At 46.9% G+C, this 26,264-nt stretch overlaps 1 protein-coding gene across 1 annotated transcript; it reads right to left on the bottom strand.

Annotated features, from left to right (window-relative positions):
* Positions 1-1,569: 1,569 nt before the first annotated feature.
* Positions 1,570-26,220, bottom strand: KLF9 (KLF transcription factor 9). The gene is made up of 2 exons (XM_025891406.2): positions 24,792-26,220; positions 1,570-5,032 (listed from the first exon to the last, which is right to left on the bottom strand). The coding sequence occupies exons 1-2, from the start codon at positions 25,294-25,296 to the stop codon at positions 4,803-4,805; spliced, it is 735 nt and encodes a 244-aa protein (XP_025747191.1). The 5' UTR covers positions 25,297-26,220; the 3' UTR covers positions 1,570-4,802.
* Positions 26,221-26,264: the final 44 nt, after the last annotated feature.

Below are 26,264 nucleotides of genomic sequence, written 5' to 3'. Positions count from 1 at the left end.
TATCCTTTACCCCTGACCCCTAACATTACTAAGTCCAAATGACTCTGCCTCCGATGTATTTTTTTGGAATTGTTTGCCTCTTCCCACCTCCACTGCTAACAACTTGGTCCAAATGACCATCACCTCCTGCCGGGACAAATACAACAGTCTCCTTGCTAGTCTCCCAGCTCCATTCTTGCCTCCCTAAAATCCATTTTCCACCCAGCACCAGAAAAAGCTTGCTGAAATACATAGCTGAATATAGCATTCTTCTGCTTTAAACCTTCCCAAAGATTCCTTTGCCTTTAGAATCAAAATCAAACACCATAAAATAACCTGAAGTACAAGACCCCCCCCCACATAATCTGGCCCCTGCCAAGCACCCCAAGTTCCCATGCCTTTCCTTCTGTTTATATTCCAGCCACCCCACCTTCCTTGGGTTCCTCCAAAGTCCTGGTCACATTCTGCTGAACTCGTCCCACTGGCTCTCCTCATTCCTCCACCTTTGCAGGCCTTGCTCCTCCATGTCATCCAGGTCCCAGCTCAAATGTTTAAGGACCCTCAAGGAGACTCAGTCTAAAGTCGCCTTTCCCCCACACCTAAGTCATATGACTATTTTCATCATGCTTATCACTATCTGAAATTATATGGAAAATTTGTTTACTTATTTATGTGTTTCCATCCACTGGCATATAGACCCCCTGAATTCATAAAGCTTGTCTGTTTTTCTTCAGCTTTGTGTCCCTCAGTGACAACCATGCCTGGCATTAATAGGTGCTCAATAAAATGGGTCAAATGAAAATGACTCTCCATCAATCCCGCTGCCCTGATGCAGGCATAGAATGATGGAGAACTGGATTCAGCAGATCCAATACTGTCTATACCACGTATTAGACGTGTCTTTTAGCAAGTTATCTGACCCTCAGTTTCTTCATCTGAAATATGTAGATAACAAAAGCATCTACTCTAAGGGGCTGTACAGAGCTGCTGTATGCATTAAATGAGAAGAAAGACCTAAACACTTAGCACTGTAACTGGCATATAGTAAGTGCTTAATAAATTGTACCTAGCTGGTATATATCTATATAAATTACTCTCTCTCTCTCTCTCATACACACACACACACACACGCCACATGCGCACACACATTTGGGTGTTCACCTTCATTTGGTTTAATGGATCTACTGTCCTGTCTTTGAAACCTCAACTTGTGTGTTCTTATCAATATCGTATCTCAAGAGGAGAATCTGAGTCCTTAACATCCTCTGCTCAGTTCCTAGCCCCCCACCCCAGCACGGTTATGAGCTTTTATAAACCTCTTTAAATGATTTACCTGAAAATATAAATTATTTCCCTCCAGTATCATACAGCGGTTTCAAGCAGCCTACATTCCATCTACTTCCTCAGAGGTCTGTCTGTGAACAGTAAATACACACAGGTCTATATAAGTATCGCACATGTTGAAAGACGTAGAGTAAAATCACCTTTGGACTTACCATAAAAAAATCCTTTGAGCCCAGGTTAAAGAAGCAACCCCCATTACAGCAAGATACGCCCCTTTTACAACACACAATGGCAGGGACAATTCAATCTTTGTCATTTATTACTTTTATTTGGACAACATATATACATATGTACAAAATACCTACTGTCAGAATCCTCTTTTATAATTTCATTTGATTTACAAAAACGGGACAGCAAAATAACTTAGGTCACTAATACTGTACAAAAATAAAACTGATTAAACAGTTGTAAAGATCAGTATCTTACAGTGTTACAGATCATTCACCTGTTGTGAAAGAACATCTCAATCTATCCAGAGTGATGAGCGCTGTGCTAAATCTACCTGCAAACTGACAACTAATCAATTTCTGTAATATGGCTACCAAATATAATTCTCAAAAGAAGCATGATGTAGAGCTAGACCTTAAAGCCAGGGCATCATTCCATAGTGGTGAAGGGCTTTCTTCTTCCCTAACCAAGGAGAGGAGTTATCTTAACTCTAAAACTATTAAATTTTCCAGAATATGACAACTACTTACAGTATTAGATAAAACAACTTTTCTTTCTTTTTAAACACCTGCAATAGTCTTTCAAAAAATTCAGTTTGGTTAAAAAAGTAAACAAAAATTACTATCCTGCATTTGGATTTTTATAAGTTAAATCCATGGTCTTTTTAATATAAAAAGTAATTGCTTCATAGTTTTAGTGTTCAATGAACTCTAGTAGTCCTATTTGAACCATATCTTGATAGAGTAAATCTAATTAGAATGCTGGTTCCTGTTCTGTGACATTTTAAAACAGGATTTATCACGAAGAATAAAAAGCCTTGAGTTTATACGTTACGTTACTATAACATATAAGAGAATATCAAATGTGTGTTCTTCAACAACTTGAAAAGGCAAGTAACAACTTTTTTTGGGAAGTAAATTGTGCATTGTTTTTTTTTTAAACAAGTTGCTGCATTTATATCCATCTAAGCAAGTGCTGAACAAAAGCCACATATAGATTTACTCCTGAAACTACAAAGATTGTCTTTCACTGACTTTGCTTGGTTTTCCTTCATTTCTTTCTGTGAGGGGAAGATGAGTTTGTCCAAGTTAGTGGGTTGCTAGGCAACCCCAAACTCCTCACTCACTAAAAGGCAGCGTGCAGAGGATCACAAGCAGGACCGTTCCATGAGCTCAGTAAGAAATAGACAGCCTAACCTATTTCGTATGGAAGAACAGATGTCCTTAAAACTTATTTTGGACACAGAAATTAAAATTTGGTTTAAAATAAGCGTTTCAAAAATCTGAAACAGAGGTAGAAAGTGTTCTTTATTTTTCCTGACATGTTTTCCCGTGAGAAAACACTTTCCTTTTTATCTCAATGGACTGTTCCCAGTCCCTAATGTTAAAAGCAGTTCTCTTTATAGAACTACTAATACAACTACGTTGGTTAAACAAACAAAAAAAAAAAACACCGTGCTAGTGATGGCTATTGTATTGGAAGTCGGAGTCAGCCATGCCCCACGCCTGCTGTAGGAGCTCACAACTGGTTCTGAACCTGGCAACGAGCATGTGTCAGGTGAAGTAACGAGTTCACTGACGGGGAGGCACCCTAAGTTTACCCGACACAGCTTACAGCACATGTATAAACAAGAGTGCACCATAGCTCCCTGTTTTAAATAGCAGATAAAATTGCCAGAAAGCATTATTTCTGACAAAAGAAAATGTAAACATTTCTCCCACGATCACTGCTGACTCCCTTTACTTGAGGTTTCTTCTTCGCTATGAAAACAGTTCACTTTTTTCTGACCGCGTGAAGGCCAAAATTAAGTTTTCAGGTAAATGGCATTTTATGGATGTAGTGGTTTAGGCCACTGTAGACACCTGGATACAAGATATATAGTGGTGAGGCTTCTGATGTCAAAGATACAGTGATGTGTCTTCATTCACATGCATTCTGTGTGCCTTCGTTCTCCAAAAGGGACAATTTCGAAGTCACCTTGGAAATCATCATGGTATTTTCCCTTGGGACTCACTACTTAACAAGGGATACATTTTTCTTTTCACATGTCAGCTTCCTTTTCCTTTTTGCATAACTCTTGCACCTGTTAGTGGGAGTTTGTAGGAACACGGGAAGGAGACCAACACACTTTTTCTTCACAAAGTCGGTGTTTCCAGAGAAGTCACTGTTACGCACCCATTCAAATAAAACCCAACAGAGTCAAAACCCTCTCCCTTCGTGGCATTAGAACAGTAAGGTGATGTTAACTAAAAGGATCGGAAAATTTGGAAAAGTTAATAGAGTTAAAATTCTGTTTGTTCTTTTTGAATTTTTTTAAAAAAATACTACCCTCCTTCTCCTTCAGCATCTGTCATATATATTCTGCCCTCTCATCTTTGCCATGATTTCATAGGGAAAAGTGTATACTATAAAAAAAAAAAAAGCAGATTATAACGTGGTTCCAAACAGAATGTCTGCTTCTATCCTTAAAGCACATAGTTAACTTATTCATCCTCTGCATTAGGAAATAAAAAGTGCAGCTTATGTTCAAAAAGTACAATTCATACAAAGCAAGGTTTAAAAGTTCTGTACTTAGTGTAACCTTTTAGAGGTTTGTCTTGATTAGTATAAATTCAGACTGCTTACCCATTGACTATAAGTAACTTTTTTTGTTTTCAAGTCTTTAGATGACAGATCATGCTGGAGTAGATGTGCTCTTGCTTGCATAAAGACAGCTGTGCTATGGCGTGTTTTTTGTCGGTTTTTGTGTTTTTGTGTTTTTTTGTTCTTTTTTTTTTATCTCAAAGGTTGACGTTGTTCAAGAGAGTGGTTTTGCTAAAGAAACCGAAGCACACTCGTCATTTACACCCAAAAGGTAAGAAAACAATTCTGAGAGACAGCAAGCAGAAAGGGCCCCGAATCACCGTGTGACGCCACAGGTCCGCTCACCGGGTCAGACGTATGTACACCAGTGTTGAAATCTTTAAAATTCTACGCGCCCCGCCCCCCGCCGCCGCCGCCTTGGCCTTGCCCCCCTCCCCCCCCCCCCCCCCCCCCCCCCCCCCAAAAAATAAAGGAGAGAGAGAGAGAGAGAAGAAGAAAGCATTCGCCTTCCCTCCAACAGTCAGAGACGGTTCCGAGCTGCCTCTGCAAGGGGACCAAGTGTGGACTTTGATCTCAGGCTACGATGTGCTTTTTAGAAAACGCTGCGGGGAGAGGAACGCGGCGGCGGCCGGAGGGCAGGGACCCGCGGGCCCGCGGCGCGCCCCCTGGCGGCCGGCCGCGTCCCCGGGCGCCGGGAGCAGTTCGGTCCGGCGGGCGCGGCCGGCCCCTCACAAGGGGTGGGCCAGCGCCTTTTTCGAGCGCTTGATCATACTGGGGTGGAACTCGGTGTGGCGCCGGGCGTGCTTGGTGAGGTGGTCGCTCCTCATGAAGCGCTTCTCGCACAGCGGGCAGCGGAACTGCTTCTCGCCCGTGTGCGTCCGGTAGTGGCGCGTCAGCTCGTCCGAGCGCGAGAACTTTTTAAGGCAGTCTGGCCACGTGCAGGGGAAGGGCCGCTCACCTGCGGGGAGGGGGTCGAGACAGGACGCGGGTGAGACAGCAGGGTCGCAGAACGCGCCAACCATCCCCGGGACGCGCACGACACGGCCCCGCCGGCGAGGCCCGTGGGCTGAGGGCGTGTCCCCCCCCAGCACCCCCGCATCCCTGGGCTGGCATCCTGACCCCCCCGGGACCTCAAGACGGGACTGCATGTGGGGACAGAGTGTTCACAGAGGACACCGAGGGAGGTCTCGGAGGGAACCAGCGCTGCGGACTCCTTCCTCCTGGACTCTAGCCTCCCACGCCGAGAAACACATTTCGGTCCCCCCACCTCCCCCCCCTGCCCCCAGACTGGCACCTAACAGACTAATAGATACCATGAGGAAGTTTCCCAGAATCATGTTCTCCAAGCAAAAGAACTTGCTCTTTTAGGCCCAGTGGATCCCCGAGAGCCTTTGGCAATTATTTTCCCGGGGGGGGGGGGGGAGGGGGTGGTTATTTTACATGGTGGCTGGTTGCACAGGTTCTCCCAGAGAGTCAGGAACCTCGGCCCTTTGCCGGATTTGCTGGCACCGCAGGACTGAGGCAGCGAGTCCAACCGACCTCTCACCTGGAGCAGGTGTTTCCCCTCGAGCTCCTGGGTGCTGTGGCCACCGAGCCTCTGTCAGGGCCGGTCCGGTGACAGGGAGGCTGGCACCCGACAAGAAAGCCTGCTTGTTCCTGAGCATCTTGGTAACAAACACTTTTAGAGACATGGAATGTGCTTCCCTGTTGAAGGCCATATTTTAAGTCATATTGTCTTCATTTTTATTATTACTATTATTATTCTTAATCTCTATGCCCAACATGGGGCTCAAACCCCGAGATCAACAGTCCCATCCTTTTCCAACTTAGCCAGTCAGGTGCCCCCAGTCATAGTAAATATATGTTTGTTCACTAAAAATATGTTTGTTACTAAAAAATGTTTGTTCCCTCTGCCACATAATAATCCTTTACATATCTGAAGAGAGCTATCCGGTCTTTCTCTAGTCTCTGTTCACACTAAGCAGTCCCAGCCTCTTCCATTTGTCTCATAAAAGTATGAACATGATTCTCAAATAGTAAGAGCTAAGGGCTTCACATGCACTATCTGACCGGTTTCTCACAGGACGGCCCATGGAGGTGGCCCATTTCACAGATGAGGAAACAGGCTTAGCACTTCCTGGTGTTTCCAGCAGTCCCTCCTTTGCCGTCACTCTCGGACTCAGCATATTGTCTCCATGTCCCCCTTCATTAAAATGCAGCTAAGCCTCACCCTCCAGATGTGATCAGGTTAGCACTGGGGGCCTCCTGGCCCCTGCCGGGGCGGGAGAGCACCTGTGGCCATGTTTGCTGGACCCACACACAAGCTGAAAGGCACCATGAGCTGTTCTAAGATGAGAGAGTCTTGGGTGCCCCTCTTGTGAGCGACTGCCTGCCTACTTCCCACCTCATTCAAGCACAGCCCAAGGCAGCTGCTACACCGACCCAGGGCACACAGCTCCTGCCTTCCACAGAACTCTCCAGACACCCCTTTGGTAGGTGTGAGGAGTGCATATTTTCTCACTCCCGTCCCCACCTTCCTGGAACCCAGAGACTCAAAAGGCTGAGGGCTGTCCAGTGTGGCGCATCTGAGTCATCCAAATATTATTCATCCTTTCCCCCCGGCTTCTCCTACACTGTGCCAGAGATGTAGAAATGCTGATAATAACAACAAAACCAAGCCTGTGTCATCTCCATGACAGTCCACACATGGCTAAGGTTTTATCTGCTATTCTCTCAGCAGAGTAATGGTCATCACGCCCTGAACAGTCCCCTCCTGAGATGAGGACAGTATCATGTCTGATTTTTGTGCTACTTATATTGCCAAGCATTTAGTAAATGCCTAAGTGTGTGTGTGTGTGTGTGTGTGTGTGTGTGTGTGTACAGCTGAGGTCACTCACATGACCAAAGCCTGCTCGGAAGTTCCCAGATCACTGGGGAAGAAAACTCTGCCTCTTCCAGAATTACACTGCAGCCGAGGTCCTCTTGATCCCAGTGAAAGGTTTGTGGGAGAAATGTTCTCTTAAACATGGGATGTTAAAAAAATGTAATGAAGGGTTAGAATTCATACAGCAATGAATTATAAAACCAAACCAAACCAAAGCAAGCCAAACAGAACAACCCTCACTGCTCTCTCCGTACTGGAGCCGTCTCTCCACGGCTTTGTGATTTGGTGGTAAGAAAAGCGACGAAAAGGAAAGGCTCAGTGTTTTCTTGGTGCTTGTCAGGACTAAAACTCATCAGAGGGATTTTTCTTGGAGGAGTGGTAATGTGGTTTAGCTTACTCACTGGCACATGTTTCTTTCAAGTGAGTCACGAGAGGAGGTTAATTTATTGGAATGGATCTGTGTCCACTGTGGGAAAAATGGATCAGAAGACCACTCTGCCATGCTCTGGATTGGAAAAAGAAAGAAGGCACTCCCTCTGTTTTAGGAAGATGCCTTTATGGAAGGGATAGTCAGTGGAAAATGAGCACGAAGCCTAAATCAGCTGTGCGTACAGAACTATTAAGTATTTATGCTTATGATTTATGTATGTTTCAAGTGAAATCAGGGCCCCTTCCCAGTGAATTCACCTTCAGTCTAGCTTATGGCTACCTTGTCTTCACTGCTTCTCATGCCTGTCACCATGTGATTGTTCTCTTGCTTCTAACCCAGATGCTGCCACTGACGTCTCATCTTTATCCCTGTTTCAGAGAAGAGCGGGCCACCTACTGAGCCCAGAGCAAATCCGAGCCAACAGCAGCCTTTGTTAGACTCATATAACTTGTATAATTCCACCTTACAGTTCCTAAGCATTTAAAAAAAGATCTCCTTGGAAGTGAATTCTTAGTGTAGAAGCTCCAGGATCATGTTCATTCTTCCTGGATCCTTTGGAAAAACATTAGGAGCTTTGAGTCAGTGATTTAAATCAGGGGTTTAGCAAACTACAGCCCACAGGCCAAATCTGACCTGCCATCTATTTTTGTAAAGTCCGTGAGCTAAAAATGGTATAAACACCATTCTTACTTTGGTTTTTACCAAATAGTTGGGGGGAGAAAGTTGGCCGACCCATGATCTCACCCTGAAGATTTGAACTTGTACCTGTGTACACCAGAGTTTGCAAATCCAGATGGCTTCAGGAGCCAGACATATAGTGAAAATGGGTGAAATGCCAGGTGCATTTGATCATGGGTTGTAATGGAGTCATGGCCAACTGGATACTGCTTTGCTCCCTCAGGGGCATTCAGATTCAACACCTTATAAAGCATTGTGCCAGCCAAACAATGTGTGTGTGCAGGAAGCCTGGATTCTTCTAGGGGACTTAGAATTTGTAGCCCTTTGAGACCACCCACCTCCTTAACCCAGTGAAGAGTCTGCATACAACCTACTTTGGGATACATTTCGGCATGTTCGTTAATAGTAGACACATAATAAGGTATCATCTAAAAAATGATACATGTTTTGTACCTAAGAAAGTACGGAATGGAGAAATCCTATGTAGAGAAGGAACACAATTTGAGGCTGAATGGGACCAGAGATCATGGGCAGAGGAGGAAAAGAGGGGTCTTGGAGAATCTGTGGCTGGCCCTTCATCCTACAGCCAAGGGGAAACCAAGTCAGGCCTTTCAGCTCAGGCAGGGCTAAGGCCCACAAAAGAACAGTTAACCTTCTTCACACCGAACAAATCATAAGGCACAGCAACTATCAATTAAAGAATCTTTAAACTTGTCTTTAGTATTAATGAGAGAGTTACCGTCCTCCAGGGGAGGGGGGCGGGGGAAGAACAGGCATGTACTCGTGTTTTATTTCTGGCCTTTACAGGAAAACATACCCAGAGGCAGTGACACAATAAACTCTTGCTTTACTGGAGCAGAGCTGTTAACGGCACAAGTTCCTCTGCGTTCTCCTTATTTATATACCACTCCCCTCCCCTTTCGGCAACAAGCTAAGCACCTCTCGCTGACAGCCTCGGCTTCCAGTATAAAATAAACTGGATCAAAACGGCTACTGAATACCGCACCTGGTGTGTAAGAGACTTTCTTTGCAGAGACAGGTCAGGCCTCCAGAAGTCTCCTGGGCCTCCAAGGGGTTCAAGAGGAGTGGAGTAGAGCCTGCAGGCTATGCGCTTGCCTACTTAGTACGAAGGACAGCTCATTGCTTTCAAGAAGGCGCCTCCACTCTACTTGGTGATTAGCCCACAACGCCAAGTGGTGAGTTCTCCATACAGAGGGAGAAAGAGGGCAGTGTGGGCATTGCCAACTGGTGACACTCAACCTTAACCTTGTCCAAGCTTCCTTGAGCTCAGACAGACTGTCATTGAGATACTGGCCGAGGGTCTGGGAGACCTATGGTCTCAACACACCTGCTTTCCCACCTGGCTTTTCTCCCCTTCCCTTCCACAGTTCCATGGAAGAGCCTAAAATGGGCTAACCTTAATCAAGGCAGGAAGGTTAAAAATACAAACTCTGAACCTCCCATGGCTTCCAGCAAAAGTAACTCCAGCTCGTAAAACAGATCTAAGGGCGTGAGGCCTCCTTTGCAGAACAGAACTCCAAAAATGCCAATTAGGAATCACAGCTTCCTGCAGATGGACAAAATCAGGGCCGCTTCTTGAGGATAAAATAGTGGGTTCTGATTGTAAAAAACCCACTAGGATTCCCGAGATAAAAGGATAATCTGATATTAGAAAATCATACTGATATGATTCCCCCTTTTAACAGACTAATATACCCACCACCCCACACACATTTTCCCTTGAAAAATGCAAAATAGTGTTTGATAAAACTCAACATCCAGCCCTAATAAAAGCTTGTAGGAAAACAGAAGAAAAATTCCTTAACAGGCTAGAAAAATATAGATCTGAAACCTTTCCCCAGCAAGGTCAATAGTAAAATAAAGGTAGCATTCTATTAAAGTCAAGTGAGTGGACACTGTCCCCATCGCTACTGCTACTTAATGTTGTTCAGGAAATGCTAGTGAGTGCAATTAGATAACAGAATAAGTAAATCACTGGTAGGGGAAGTGATAAAAGAATTATCTGCAGTTGATACACCTTCCTATTTGGAAAACTGAAGAGAAATACCTAAAAAAAACTAATATAATTTTAAAAAATGCATTCTCAGGTATAAATATACAGAAGAGCAATGGTTTTCTTATATGCTAACCACCGCCAGTCAGGGTGAGCCTCAAGATAAAAGTTCAGGACCTGCATGAAGAAAATCATCAGACCCTGATATAAAAGAAAATGAATAAATGGAACGTTTCCCATGTTCTCGGATGGTAAGACTCAGTGGTGTGAATATGGCAATGCTGTACAAATTTGTCTATGAAATTAACACATACCATAGAAATTCTTTTTTCTTGAACTTGACAAAATTATTCTAAAGTGATTTTGGAAGAATGAATACACTTGACTTGCCAAGAAAATTTTGCAATAGAACAACAGTAAGTGAACACTTGCGATACCAGTTATTACAATGTATGATTAAAGCTGCAATAATTAAGATAGTGCAAGACCAGCACAGGAAAAGACAACTCAGTGGAACAGAGTCAAGTCTGAAAATAAACCCAAGACTCGATAGGGATGGGGTGTTTCAAATTAGCGAAGAAATGAATGTGTAATTCAGTAAATGGCATAGACATCTGAAAAATTAAATCTGGATCTCTACCTTATACCATTCCCTTCAATAAATCCCAGAGGAGCTATATACATAAATGTAAAAAATAAAACCACAGAGGTGAGAGAAAATATAGGTGACTGCTTTTAGAATCCTGGAGTGGGAAGAGACTGTCTAAACATGAAACTAAAGGCAAAAAAAATCCTATTGGAAGAGTAGTTGTGAAACACATAAAAAAAATTTTAAACTTCTGCATAGTAAAAATATACATAAGTGAAAAAATTTAAGAGTCAGATGGTGAACAAATAAAGGAAATTGCAGCATAAGACAAAAGGTTAAAATCTGTAATACAAAAAGGACACTTACAAATCAAAATTAATAACCCAATTTAATTGGGCAAGGATGCAAATAGGTAATTTGTAAAATAAGAAATGCTAATGGCCAATAAATAAATATATGAAAATATATTTAATCTCACAAATAATCAAAACAGGCCAATTAAGACACTAATGAAATATATATCAGGCTGGTAAAAATGTTAAAAAGTATGTGCATACGGGGCACCTGGGTGGCTCAGTCGGTTGAGCATCTGACTCTTGATCTCAGGGTCATGAGTTCAAGCCCCCTGCGGGGGGGGCTACTTAAAAAAAAAAAAAGTTTGTACATGGATCCATCATTGGTGGAGGCATGAGGAAACAGACCTCTACTGCATAGGTGGGACTTATAACTGATCTAGGGCTATCTGGCAATATAATCGTCTAGGAATTATTTTTGGTAATAATTAGATAGGAACACAAAAGTATACAGGGATACCAGCATTGTTCATAAAAGCTAAAACTTGGTAACAACTTAACAAACAATAGAGAACCAGTTTGATACATTGTAGTGTATCCACACAGGGAAATAATGTGTACTTATTACAAAGGTACTAGATTGTTACAGAATGAAATGGAAAAATGTTAGCAATATACCACTATGGGAAAAGAGCAGTGTATGATCGGCTGTATGTGTATGTATGTGCAACATCTATGGAGAGAAAAAAATCCTGGAAGAATATATATAAAATACGAACAGTAGCTATCTACAGGTGGGGGTGGGGATAAAGAGTAACACTTTCTTTCTGTAATTTTCCTGTATTTTCTGATTCTTTTTTAAAACAGTTAAGTACAAATTTCTTTTATGAGAAAAAGAGTCTTACACAAAACAAAGGAAACTGATGCATTTGAGTTTAAACTTTTCCACATATGGGTTGATCGTTGATCAAGAATATATTCTACATGGAGAATGGGGGGCCAGGTATTTACTTTCTATTGAGAAGTAACACTCTGGTGTCCAAGACCAAAGAAAGGAGTTATCATTCTGTTTCCTTCTCAAATTGTTAGAAAGTAAGAAACTTTCAAAACACACTTCATCTCTTTCCTCACTCCTCCCTCACCCTTCCCCTCCTACTTCTTCTGTATGTGAAAGGAAAATGGCCCCTACAAGGACAGACAGGAATCTCTCTTCAGAGTTACATAGGCAATAATGGCTAAGGTTGCCCCACCGAGGGGTGAGTTCATCGGGAAGCAGGGAAGTGCGTGCAGAGGTGCAAAGCCCAGGGTCCAATACAGCGTTCATGGATGAGGCTGGTGGGACACAGAGCTACACAGACCTGCCCCAACCCTAGGACTTCAGCATCCCTACCCCATTGTCCATTATCATCGGTCCTTGTTCCTATAGGAGAGCAACGCTGACCTACAGGTACAGAATGTAAGCCTTTGCTCTATTCTTTTTCATGTCCATGACCCTCATGGAGCACCATGCACTTGACAAAGGAGGTATGCAGGCCATCCTTGGGAGCAGACAATTCTACAATTCCCTGCATGAACCGTTCCAGTTAACTATGACCTCAAAAATCAAGAAACCAAAAGTCAAAAGAAAAATCAAGTCTCCTGTTCGCCAGAAATATTGCGACCTGCACATGCAGATGCTCTGAAAAAATAAAAACATTTCATTGGCTCTGGAAGAATCATCCTGCCTCAGTGTCATCACCATTATATTGCCACTTGCTCTTGGCCCCTCTCTGAATCCCTCTTGTGATTTGGTTTCTTTTTATATTTTATTTGTTGATACAACAGAGTCATTTCAGAGTTTGAATGTGTGATTTTACTTCCTGGCCCCTGTGTTTATCTGTGGAATGCAGCTTGTCCCATTCTTTAGGTTCTGAGCGGGGAAGTGGGGGTGTGTCTGTAACATCTGTCACGGAGCACTGGGTGTTAGTGTCTGGGAAGCAAGGCTGTCTGAATATTGTTTGTGTGTCCCCGACCTCAGCTGATCTGGGGAGTTAGCTCATGTGCTGGGACCTCAGAAGGAGAGACAGGGAACACCAGATTCTGGACTCTGGGTTCTCAACCTAGCAAGAAAAAAGTCCTGATGTCTCAGTCATAGGGCCCCATCGCAGCAACTCTGATTTGGCAGAGGTGGAGTGACCTCTCCACAAGCGCACAGCTAGGTCCTGGCTCAGATTAGCTGACTCCCATGCCCACGCTCTTCCTGTCCATCCCAGACTATGCTGCTTCTGCCCAGTTGTTTGTGGGAAAGAGAAATAATCAATGAACTTGCTAAACATCGAGCAGGATATAAATGTTTAATGGCAAAACTATCCTGAGAACACAGATTCTCTAAATCTTTGCATTTTGGGTGACTTTGATAACCATCAAATTAAAACCTGTCAAGCCTGGCAGATAAAGCCAACTCAGAGGGCAGATGACTTGTCCAAGGACACGCCTGGATGAGAACCGGTTTTCAAATGCCTCCTTCAGCTTGGAGGCTGAGACAAGATTAGATGTGAAAGAAGAGCAAAGGCCCTAACGCATTGGAGGGAGAGCCTCCTACCACAGGTTTCTCTCATTCTCTTACTCCCGGGTTCTTCTTCCCAGACGGATTGGCTTCGGGAGGGCACTTAACAGTTTAAAACAGATATGTGCTGCTGAGCTTTAGAGTTATAAAAATGGAAAGCAGAGCACAGAAGTCCTTAAACTTGAAGTCTCTTGATTGGCCAGCGCTTCCTACCGAGACCTGAGCTACAGAGAGGCTGGAGGGGCTGAGTTTAGAGAACAGACATAGAGGTCCCTAAGAAATGCCCTGTGTTCTGTACTGTCCTGTTAGTAACAGGTGTGGGCAGTCCCAGGGGATGGCCACCGTTGCCTGGCCTAGAGCCTGCACCAGCCCCTCTGGGGAAGTTCCATCCCCCCCACCCCCAACACGCCAGGGCACCTGACTGAGTCAGGCAGCCACACTGGAGGAGGGTGTCTGTGCATGCCTCACAGCCTCACCTTTCCAAATGTAGGGTGCGGAAAGGGACTGGGCGCTCCAGAGCCCAGGACCACACGGCTGGGAGAATGCCCCAGGGGTCCTGAGTCACAGACTGCAAGGTTCTACCACCTGGAGCCACTGTCCAGAGGCCCTCTTGAGCAGAGGATTGCCAGCACACAAGGACCAAGACCTAAGCTAGTGCATGACACCCCAGGGGAGACCATCAAGGTCAAAGGATGGTGTGCAACATCAACAGGCTTCCCATGATGCCAAAAAGAAAAGAGGTGGACTTCTTGCCTACCAAATACTAGATCATTCCCAGGAGAAAGAAAGGCAAAGGGAGGGGGAGAGAGAACTCTTGATTTTGCAAACATTTACCTAAAGAAGAATACAATTCAATAGAGAAGGGACAGAGAGACCTGAACAGGACTCAAGATAAAAATTTCTCCATCAACAGCCCAAAGTGGTGGTGGTGGGGGGAGGAGGAACATGGGGCAGTGCTCAAGAACTCAGCTCTGGTTACAGACATTTACATCTTTGCACACCCCAGGCTTGTGACTGGGAAATTTGTGCCCGATGCACATGGTTGCTTTACAAGGGCCACTGAGACTTCTGGCCTCCTTCGCAAACACAAGGATAACCTTTCTGTTTGCACACTGACGTACAACTATATGTAGCGTCCGCAGCTCCCACTCTGGAGCAACCGTGATCCAGAGAGCTGACGCCTTTGGCTCGGATCAAGCAACGGGCAAAAGACAAAAGTACAGGAGATGAGACTGCAGTCTGGTTAGAAAAATGCCTACTCTGCCTGCCAGCCAGGCCGTGGCCCTCGCAGTGGCTCAGAGTGACTGGTGATGCTTCTCCAGCACGTGGTGTCAGCATTTGCCCTCTGGGCTCAACCTCGTTATACCGCTGGACCCACAGTAAGGTTGTGATGACCACACGTCACGTGGGCCACCGTCAAATAATTTTTCAGTCTTTAATGGGATGGGCCATGGATTCCTGTGGCCTGGTGCTCGTCACCAAAGACCACAAAGCTTGCCAGGGCTGAGCTGTCCGACCTTCCGCAAGCAGCCCCCCGCCCGGCCCCCCCAGCCCTCCTAGGGCAGGCATTCCCGGGGAAGAGCTTTGCCATGTGGAAACCGGCAGGACATCGAGGAGAAATGACTCAGGTTGGAGGGGCAGAGCCCATGTTTCTTTACACCGGAAACCCCTGCTTCAGAGGGATAATGCTCACTAGACAAGCATTTAGGGGGTGGCCACAGGGACGATTGTGTAACACGACCGAGGAAAAGCCGGCTGTTTGGTTGTCATTCTGCTTATTTTCATGAAAACGGCAGTGGTACAAAACTACTGTAGAATTATGGCAGCACGGGAGTTTAAGTCATTTTTATGTGTTTTTGTAAGTTATTTTTAAGAGCTAATTTTTGCCTCACAATTTATTAGGGTGTTGTTGTTGGGCATGACGCACACCGAATGGACTCCGGAATCCCAATGGGAACTGTCCTATAAACAGCCCATCTTTGCAAAGATGAGGCCTTTCTCTGTTCACACCCAGGGTGACAAACATTCATGTAAACACAATTCATTTCTCTGGGCATTAAAATGGACAGACAACTGGAATTAAGACCATGCAAATGGTGCTGCTTATGACACTGTTGCTGTTAACCTCATTCCAGGAGAGGCTTTGGGTACTGGCTTCTAGAATGTCCACCGAAGAGGTATGAGGTATGAGCCTGAGCACAAGAAATGTATGTTGAAATCATCTATCTCCTGCCAAGACCATTTAGTACATGCACCGGTGGCCTATCTTTTAGGATGAACTCCAGAGATAGCTCTGAGTCCTTTCTCTTCAAAGGGGGGGGGGGGATGTCGTCATACTAATCTGTCTCTCATTTTGTCAAACCTCTGCTTTTTGGAACATCTGGCAGATAGAGGGGGTATCTGCTGGCTTTGCCTGTCTGGCATCCATTGCTTCCTTGGGGTAATAAATAGCATGCCTTGAATTTCCTTGTGGAAATTACCCCTTCCCCACTCTGGGGTTTTGGAATTCTGGGGGGGGGGGGGCGGGCAGAGGTGACCCCACACCCTAAGCCCAGAGGTTTGATATGACCTAGCCATGCCACAATGATTGAGTTGTGGGACAGGCACAAACTTCTAATTCAGTTATGAAGACTGAAGCCCGAGACTTTTGCTGGAATTATTAGGAAAGGAGAACTTTCTTTCCTTGCTGAATTGGCAGGCTAGGAGTCGGCCACTGCCAACGGCCACCTTACCACCATCCAGAGACAGCCTGCCCACGAATGAAGCCAAAGCAAAGGACAGCAGAGCCGAGCCAGGGAGAGAGCCAGACACCAAGTCCCCGAATCCAGGGCTACCCCGGATGGGTGGATAATTTGAACCGATAAAAGTTCTATTTTTTTACTGAGCAGGTCCAAGTTTGGATTCAGTTGCTTGCAACCAAGAATCCTGACTAATGCAACTGTGGGGACCCAGAACTGGTGTCTTTTTCAATGGGAACGAAGCAGGTTCTGAACAGCTCTTGGAAAATATAGGATAGGTTTGGTCAGAGTCCAAGATTGCTGTAGATATTCTTAACCAAGGTTCATCAAAACCAGCCACGCACCAGTTAGAACACAAGAGTAGAGAACTAAGGGCCCGTGGCTTTGGGGCCAAGTCCAGGAGAGGCATGCAAGACAGGGTGTCTTCCCACTGGTGGACCCCAAGGGGTCCAGGTCAACAACAATTCATGCATAACTCCAGGTAGTTAGAAACACACTAGGAAAATTCCAGAGTAACCCTGGACTAAGGTAACTGATTCCAAGTTAAATTCCTCCTGTAAAATAAGAGTACTTTCTTATCTCATAGGACTTCCATGAGTTTATATGTTGACAATGTACGTAAACCACTTGGCTTAGAAGTTGGCATGTAATAAATGCTGGATGTTATTGCTATTTCTATTATTATTACTACTAATATTAAGACATTTCCATTATTACTATTATTCACAATGTTCACAATGCCTGCTTTCAACATTGAGCACAGCCCTCTGCCTGTAACAGTCACTCGATAAACAAATATTCTTTCAAAGAATGAGCTGTTGCTGGACTGCTCTGGCATTGTAAACAAAAATTCTAGGAACCTCAAGGGCTTCTGGGCAACACCTATAAATTATTTTTAATTATAATTCTTGGTGTAGGGGGACACCATCCAAAATGCTTTAAACGCCTCATCTGAATTAGTCTCAGAACAACTTCACTGAACTCCATTTTACAGATGGGAACACTGAGGCTCAAAGAGTTTTCACCATGGGAGAGTGGCAGAGGCAGGAAGTCAAAGCCCATGCTCTGATTGCTCTCACTACTGAAACAAAGGCCTCCCCTGGAGATGCCCTGCCTGCGAGCTCCTTAGAGTGGGCTGGCCTCCCCATCACACACTCTTCTGACTGCCTCTACCTCATCAAAGCTGGTCCCCTGGAAGGGAAAGCTGGGGAAACCTTCTTTTCCCTCCCTTTGAACCAAGATGATCTATAAAATTCTTTCCAGTTCTGAAATGTCTGCAAAGCTTTTGTCGGTTGCCTGCCCCGCCGGTTCCCACTTTGGTTCCAGTTGACTCTGGGAGGCACTCACTTCCAAAACGACAGAGACTCGCCTTGGAAAAATGTTCACACTTTGTTTGATATAAAATACTGCTGCCTGCATTTCAAATCCTTGTCATTAATTTTGCAGGGCTTAAGCTCCCCTCTATTTTCATCTATGTAAATAATGTCCTCGCTTTTTAAAAAGGCTCAATCAGGGATGAATTCCATTCTCCTGTTCAAATTTGTGATCATTCTTCATTTTATTTATAAAAAAAACAAAAACAAAAACAAAAACGCGTACACCCAGTGGCCCCAGGCTTAGCCAGTGAGCTAGCTGGTTCTTGCAGCTCTAGAATCCTTGGATTTCAGATCCAGATGTTCATTCACAGTTCAGGACTCCAGAGGCTAAGATACCTCCTGATGCACCCAGATTCAAAGGGAAGCCTGTGGGTGCACCTTCGTAAACACGGGCTCCGAGCACAAACAGAGATGAATGCCTTGGAAGATCCCACGCATAAAAAGTGGATGCACCTCACTCCCTTGGCAGGGGGTGGGGAGGGCATTCTCCATGAATAATAATGTGAGTCCTATTATTTGTTGAGGGGACTGCTTGAGGCCAGGGTAAGACAAATGTTTACTCTTGGCCTTAATGCACCAAAAAGGTATTAAAGTTTCAGGAGGGCTCCAGGAAGGGTGGGGTAGGAAATCTCCCTGGCACTTGGCCTTGGGCTGGCTCACAGTGAGCTGCTCCCGCAGTAAAAGGGCAGAAGTCCCCGGGCTGACTCCACCTCTGCCCTTTTGCTTGGTTAATTTGGTTACTGCGAAGCAGCTCTTTAAACCAGGGTTTTAAAAATGTTAACCACAGACTGGAATTCTTGGGAGACCGTGAGGGTGGGGAAAGAATTCAGAGCAAAGAACTGCAAAGAATTCACATTGAGGGAAGGCAGTCTACTTGGGCCAAGCTCGGGCCTTTAGCAGGTCTTCAACAGCCCTTCAGAGTCCGGGGCGCCCTCTTGTGTTGACCTCCTCTAAAGGCAAAATGATGGATGTGATGACCCCTCAAGGTCACTTCCAAGCTCCAAATTCCCCGATACTGACAGCTGCCACCACCAAGGGCTTGGATCTAGGCCTAGGCCTGTGACTAGCTTCCCAGCAAAAAGTGGGGTGGAGCAACACCCAGGATTGCTCAGGGACCACTGCAGAGGATCCCATTTCTTCCCTTTTAACCATCTGTGGGGTTCTTTTCCCCTTCCTGTCGCCCCTCCTTTTTGCCTGTTGCATAGAAACAGAAAGTGCCTTTGTACCAATTACTAGGCACTAATTTACGTTCTTCAGTAGGCGCTGGGCTTGCTGGAGAAACATTAGGATAAGGTGGGAGGGTCGGATGTGGGGGAGGCCTGGAGGGCTGCAAGCTTTTTCTCCAAGCCTTAGAACAGCCAAGGGGAGGGGGAAAAAAACAACCCGAAAAATTTGGAAGTCAAGACTAACGAAAATGACAAAGCTGGTTCTGTCTTGTTTGTTTAAATCAAGAATGGTAGTGACCATAAGGAATTCAGAAATCACACTGATGGCCCAGAAAGCTGACTCTAACCAGCACACACCAGGTTGTTTCAGGAGCTCCTGGAAGAGTGAAGACCGGAACCCATCCGCCCACTTTTCTTCCCAATGAACTTCTTAAGGAAGACCATTGTCAGCCGCTTTCTCAATAGGTCATATGATAGTTCTCCCTGGGAAGTTCGAGCTGGGAATTTCCCACAGACGTTGCAGAATGACTAGTTCTTGGGATAAGCGTCAACAATTGAGACGAGAATGTAAATCTGACCCTTATGTTCAGAATCCAAGGGCTCATTTCCCTCAGGTTACATCTTTGCGTCTGAAGGTAACGGGGTGTTGCCATCAGAACAGCTCTCCATTTGCTCCGCGAGCACCTCCCCGACCCCAGACCCCACTTGTCCCTCCCCTCTCCTCACCACTCTTCCAAGATCTGAGGGGGAAAGAGGGGAATAGTGTTTTCGTTCGGCAATTCTACTCCGCGTGTATTTTCTGTCGTGAAACAGTAACCTTGCCAGCAGCAGCAGATTTTCTAAGGTGGCTAGCCCCACTTCGTCTCTGCGAGAACAGGGGAAGTGAGGAAGAGGAGCCATGGGCCCTACCTTGGGGACTGGCAACAAAGAGCAGCTGGGTCCCCTGGAAGGCCTCAATCCCCAGGGCTGATCCCAGCAGCCGGCTGGGGCTCGGGCGGCCGGGGCCGGGGCCGGGGCCATCATTCTTCGGAGTAGAGGGGGTTTTGGCCTCTTGTCTGTAGCCCAGAAGCACTCCCTTCAGGAGTCCATCCTTGTGACCCTTAGAAACCTCACATCCTCTACAGCTAGAGGCCATTTGCAGCTCTTTGCCTTCTTCTCGCATGCAGATTGTCATTCCCCCCACCCCCAACACGGTGCAGGAGGTTGTGTTTAGATAGTCTCACTGGGGAGTGGGGTGGATATTGCCCTAAGGGGGCAAAAACTGGATCTTTGGCAGGTGAAAAAAAGTCTTAGCTATCGCCCTGTGGTTTGTGGCCTTTTAAAGGGGTACATATACAAACAGCTCTACAGTATTCCCGTGGCATTAAAACGTCATGGGAGGGGAGGACAATTATGGGGAAAAAATGTCTGAAGTCTCCTTAGGGGAGAGAAAACGGGGCAGGGGGGGGGAATAAAGTAAAAAAACAATCACTTGTGCAAGCAAGCCCCACTCAGGCTAAGCTGTAAATCTATTTTGGATGAAGCGTGTCAGGTTATGAAATACAACAATCCACATCACTTGGGGAGCCCTACGGAAAAAAGAACAGGGCAGAGAGAATGTCTCCTCAAGGACCCACACTCAGGGCCTCCCTTCTACTTAGGAAGAGAAGAGAAAGTGGCGGAGACTGGACACCGGCTAGTGAATAGCCTACTTGGAGGCCACTTGTGAGCTGAGGCCCCCAGTCTGGGGCCTGCAGCCAAAGCGAGACCTTGCCCTGTCCCTGAACCCCTGCCTCCCGGGTAACGGAATGGGTCCTTTCTCCCACCTCTGAGGGCCACTAGACTCTCCTGAATCAAACAGTGGACTCTAATTACTGCTTTTTGCAGTAATTAAAGGAGAAGAGTACAAGAGGCTCAGGGCAGGCCTGGCATCCGTATTAGCAAAAATTTAAACCTTTGGTCTCAGGGAGGGAACATCCTGGTTGAATGGACATTTCTGTAAGAGGCCAGAAAACCAATTTCCAGGGTTGGAGGAGACCTTCCACGGTGAGGGCCCTCCAGATCCCTTCTGCCAGATAGTCTCAAGTATCCCAGGGAAATGTGCAAGCAGGGGAAGAAGAAACAGAAGCAATCACTCTTGGGGGTTTTGCAACCCTGTGTCTCCTTAATTTTACACAAATGTCCTTATGCTCTATTAAAAAGAAAAGTGTTGTTTTTAAAACTTTTTCTGTGGAACTGGAGTGATATAACCAGTGTCCTCAAGCTCAACCCGTTGTCACCACTTGGGGAGAGCTGACTTGAGTCCTTCTAAAAAGAAAGTAAAATGGCACTCGGCATGGGAGTAAAGCCTAAGGTCTCTATCACTGGGATGTCAGCCTAGCATGAGTCTACACCAGCTGGCTCTGAAGATTTTGATCTAGAATTTGGATGTCGTTGTTTCCTTCCCCCAAAGATACACCCCCCCCCAAAACTGTGCAAGGTGACCACATAGTCAGGAAACAGGATAAACTTTTTTCTTTTTTTTTTAGTGCTCATGGGTGGTTGAGGAGATGTGGGTGTGGCAGGAGGCCTGCAGAGCAAGCACATATTTGTGGAGCCAGTTTGGGGTATATGCTCCAAGGTGGGGGAGGAGTGTGTGGGTGTGGATGTGGGGGCTGTGAGGGGACTTCTGTGTGCGCGTGCACACGGGCACGTAGGTGATGGTGGTGATGTGGGTGTGGGTCTGTGGGGGGTGTGACAGGATAAACTTCAAACTGCTTGCATTTAAAAATATATATATATATGCTCCATGTGTCTTCAGGCAAAGTACTGTAATGGGTCTAATTGTGAAGCTGAAATGTTACCATAAATACCCTCTAAAGTGTCCCAGAAGTCTGGAAATGAGAAAGAATGTCTATGCGGCATTTTTCAGATTAACCGTAGATCCATTGCTTAAAGGTTAGAAGTACATTACTGGGGAAGAATATCTGACCCAGAGGCTGAAGAAAAGCAAATTGAGCGTAGTATTATAAAATGTAAACTGACGTACTACTCAAAAATAAGTTTATCCTGGTTCCTGATTTGGAGAAATCCCTCTCTATTACACACGAACTATAAGATCCAGAATTTCTTGAGGGCTTTCTGTATGTGGAATCCTATATTAGGTGCTTTGTCTATGTCATTTAATCTTTGCACAAGAACCTATGAGGAGGTTCAGTGATAACAGCCTACCCAGTGGATTAAGAAGCTGAGGGTCAGACGAAGAAGGGGTAGTAAACTTACATGCCAACAGAGATGATGTAAATGATTAAAATAATAAAGGACACTGCCCTGTAAAAAATGATCAGTTCAAGCCAATTGTTGCTGGATAGGAATTCAGGCCCAGTACTGCCCGATCGATCGATTTTTCCAGAGAAGCCAGAACTCTGGATTCCTGCCAAATCTTCGGATTTTCAGATGTTCGTAACTAATTACATTTTCTATTAACTCTGTGTTGGCCATGCCGAACAGATTTGTGAAGCCAACCCGGCGGCAGGCCTCTAGTTTGCAAACTTGGAATTGAAGTAACTTGAAGTTTCTCCCACCTAGGAGACAAGAGGACAAAGGAGAACCCAACTCAAAATCGTTGTTTTCTCTTAGGACACGACAGATGTAGCTGCACTGTGGCTTAAATGCAATTTTGTTTAAATGACTCAACTTCTTAAAGCCCCTGGGTCTGCAGAAGTGGGAGCTGGAGGAGGCTCTAGGAGATGAGCAAGCAGCAGGAAGGACTCTTATTGGGCCATACTGAACAGGGGGGTGTGGCTGGAATTTTAGCTGTTAAAATCTTCACAGAATACAGACATTCCAAGGGCTATCTCAGGTCCACCTTCCGGATTTAATACCAGCAAAAAGAAAAACAACAAAAACAACAACAACAAAAAACCCCAGGAAGTTCCTTACCCCATAGTTCCACCCCCTCCCCAAGACAATCTAACTTGAAGCCGAAACTGCAACTTCCAAATGCACAAGACCTCTAAGTCTCTTATTTAAAGAGGATCCTTGACACATACCTTCTTCAGTAGGAGTGTGCTTCCCACAATATTTACAGAGGCCAAGGTTTTTGTTCAACCGTGTCCTGGTGTTACAGAGACCCCAAACATAAACAAGACACCTGCTATCACCCTATTACTAGTTTCAAAAGACCGACTGTAGCATTTAAAATGGGATTAACATTTCCCTCGGTTTTCCACTCCTGACTGTGTAAAAGGTTCTCCTGGAACAGCTGAGCCGGCTTGCCTTATGGAGAATTAAAGAGCACCACGCATGCACGCACACATAAGCAGCCATTTCTATAAATGCCCGAGAAAAATCACTCAGCTGAATGGTTCAGAACTCCAGGAATCTTTTTTTCTAAGACAGAAAGACTCTGGTAGCTCCCACAGAAACCCTGCAGGCCTCCCCGGCCGCCCAACCAGGCAGCTCCCTGAAGGAGAAAGTGCCTTTGCTCAAGGTGGCAGTGAGTGTCATTGTGAGCCACTGAACTCGGGGAACATGGCTGACAAGGCCAGGCCCGCCCAACAGCTGCTGGTGAGTAACACCCTCGGGTTAATACACCCTTGCTTCACCCCGGGGGAGTCACGCTAAAGGTCACATCCCCCCCATTCGGGCACACATCTGCCTCCCGACGGCCTTACAGATATAAACTTCCAGCTCTGCTGTTTGAGGGCAGCTTTAGATGACACCCCCAAACAGAACCTGATTGTGCATTAACCACGCAGGGAACTCCATTGCAGTTCTGGGCCAGCAGGCGCCTCCACAAGAAGCACCCTCCAAAGGAAATAAAATCCGAAATGCAGTTATGTGGCCTTGCTTTTCAAAAGCAAAACCAAACCAACCAATGATCATTTTAAAACCACAGGCCCAGGGCCTCATCTTTAAAGTACCAACAATCACACCCCAAAAAGACAATAGTTGGCTAAGGAACTCCAACGGCCTCTTCAATATGGTGTCAGAGGGTCGAAGGAAAAGAAGTTGCATGAAAGGATCAGGTCCTGTGCTTCCTTATCAGAATAGCAGTTGTAGAAGAGCCTTACTAAAGATGGTGAGATAGCATGGCCCAGCCCTTTCCAACTTTTTCTCAGTTATGTTAAACAGAACCAGCAGAATTGGCTGACCAAGGTCTCTGTAAGCCTCCAAAGCCCGTTTTTATACTGCATATGTCTTCCTGGCCACATTCCTTGGGCCAGCGCCGGCCTTTTGGTCTCCCTGGGAGAGACCCTTCCAGGAGGCCTCCAGGCCCACGTTCTCTACCAAGCCTTGACCTCAGGCAAGGACCACACCTCCCCGCTAACTATTCAGGGTAGAGGGTGCCACCAATCATGTGTGTGTGTGTGGGGGGGGGAATCAGCCTTGGAATCTCATTAAAAAGGCTAACTAGTCATGAAGTTAACCCACCAACCATCACTTGATCAAATTCCTCTGCCGCCCGAAGCAGTGTTATTTTAAACCTCCCTGGGGACTCTTGGCCAAATTTAAAACCACCTTGGCAAGCCCTGAAAAGTAGCAAGCATACAGCTAAATGAGTCCTTAGTCATCCTTAAAAGGTTGCACGTGAAGTGTGCCGCTTCTCCCCAGGTTTTGGCCATTTCGCTGCAATCCCTCAAGAGAATCAAATAAAAGATACGCCATCTGACCTCCCCAGTGCAGCACCTGCCCAGGTGGGGTGGCCCCACGGTCGCGGGGTGCGGGAGTCCTGGGGGCGGGGCGGGCCGGGGTGGGGGGGTGCAGCACCACTCCCCGCGCAGCCACGCACAGGGGCTGGCACTCCGCGCTCACTCTGCCTGCCAGGTTCATGCTCTCCATGGCTTCTAGAGACTGAGACAATTAAGGCGAGACGGAGCTTTCCGTCTCTACACGGCTCAATCATTTAAAGAGTTAAAACAGCATCTTATCCAAAATGTTGGCACCCTTGAGGCCGAGCGTGGTGTCCTTAACGCCCAGAAAGACTGCCCGGCCAAAGGTTAACTAACCCCAGAGCTCGGTGGGAGAGGGAGACGCCGCTAACCTGTATGCACTCTGTAATGGGCTTTGAGATGGGAGGATTTTCCATAGACTTTCCCACAGCCACTGTAGGGGCACTTGTGCCTCTTTTCGGAGGCGTGTTTCCCCTTCGCAGCCACTCCAGGGTGGAGGAGGGAGAGCGGGCTGGGCGCGCTGCCAGGATCCTGTCTCTCCTCCGGGCTGTGAGAAGGACTCGACCCAGATTCGGTGGTCACGTCGCTGTCGGATCCCATATCCTCATCCGGACTCTCCAGACTGTCGCTGCACACCGAGGGGGTCTGGATGGGTCGGTACTTGTTCAGGTCCAACAAGCTCTTGGCGATGGTGACCAGAGTGCAGTAATCCTTCCAGGTGTCCCCCGGGTCACCGTGCTCCTTGGTCACCTCGCGCTCAGGTAGTCGCAGTCGCTCGGCGTCCGGAGCGCCCCCATGCTCCGGCACCGCAGCGCGGTTCGAAATAGAAACCAGACACTGGGCAGCCACGAAGTCCATGTAGGCGGCCGCGGACATGGTGCGGGCGACAGCAGCCCCGGCGGCGCGGCCAAACTTGGCGGTGGCTGCGGTGGTTCGGCTCGCCCTGCCCTGGCCTCGGACGACGAGCGCGGCGCGGCGCGGCGGCCAAGGGGGCGGGGGCGCGGGGCGCTTCCGACTCGCAGGAGCGCGAGGCGACCTCAGCCCCTCATCTTTACGTAACCGGCAGCGCCTCCGCACGCAGCATCCACGGCCCCGGGCTCCGCCGCGCTGCCGCCGCTCGCCGCCGCCCGCGCCCGGCGCCCGGCGCGATCCCCCCGACGGGCGCGCCGGCCGCTCCAAGCCGGCTCCCTTGGAAAGACGCCACACGTGGCGGCCGCAAGTTTATTCGCTTGAAAACGCCCCCGAGGCGCTGGGAGAGGAAACTGCAAGAGAGGTACACGCCCTCGGCCGCCTCTCCGTCGAGCCAAAGCCCCAGGACATTCACCCGACCACCCTGACGCGGGTGGCGAGGGCCGGACCGAGCGCCAGGTCTAAGAGACACTTTTCCCCCAGTCCACCGACGCCTTCTGAGCCCCTGCTTTTGCCGGTCCGCACCGTTCCGGCATTCTCTTGCTCAGTAACAATTTCGCAGAATCCCATCACGTCACAATCCAAACCCCCTCTAATTGGCCAGTGGGGAGGGTGATTCAACTCTGTTTACTTTCTCCCCCTGCCAGTCAGAACGGCCTTTCGGTGGAGAGGTGCGTCTAGAACTGAGGCGTGCGGCCAATCCGACTGTTCCGTTTCGCTGCCTCGTGCTACCCCTACAGCCTCGAACGCTGACATTTAAAAGGGTAACAGCCGGGAGCCTGGAAGGGAGCCGCGGCTCATCCTCGGGAGCGCCTCTCGGTCCGTTAGCCGCTCCGGGTCTCCTGGCTCGCGTTCCCGCCCGCGGAGCCGTGGAGACACACCTTCCCCGGTCACTTGCGCTCGTTCTCGTGACAAAAGAAAACTTCAGATTCGGT

Source organism: Callorhinus ursinus, unplaced genomic scaffold (genome assembly GCF_003265705.2).
Source record: "Callorhinus ursinus isolate GAN/ISIS: 27379988/994484 unplaced genomic scaffold, GSC_fseal_2.0 scaffold28, whole genome shotgun sequence".
Classification (NCBI taxonomy): Eukaryota; Metazoa; Chordata; class Mammalia; order Carnivora; family Otariidae; genus Callorhinus; species Callorhinus ursinus.
This window is presented reverse-complemented; position numbering and strand designations above follow the sequence as displayed.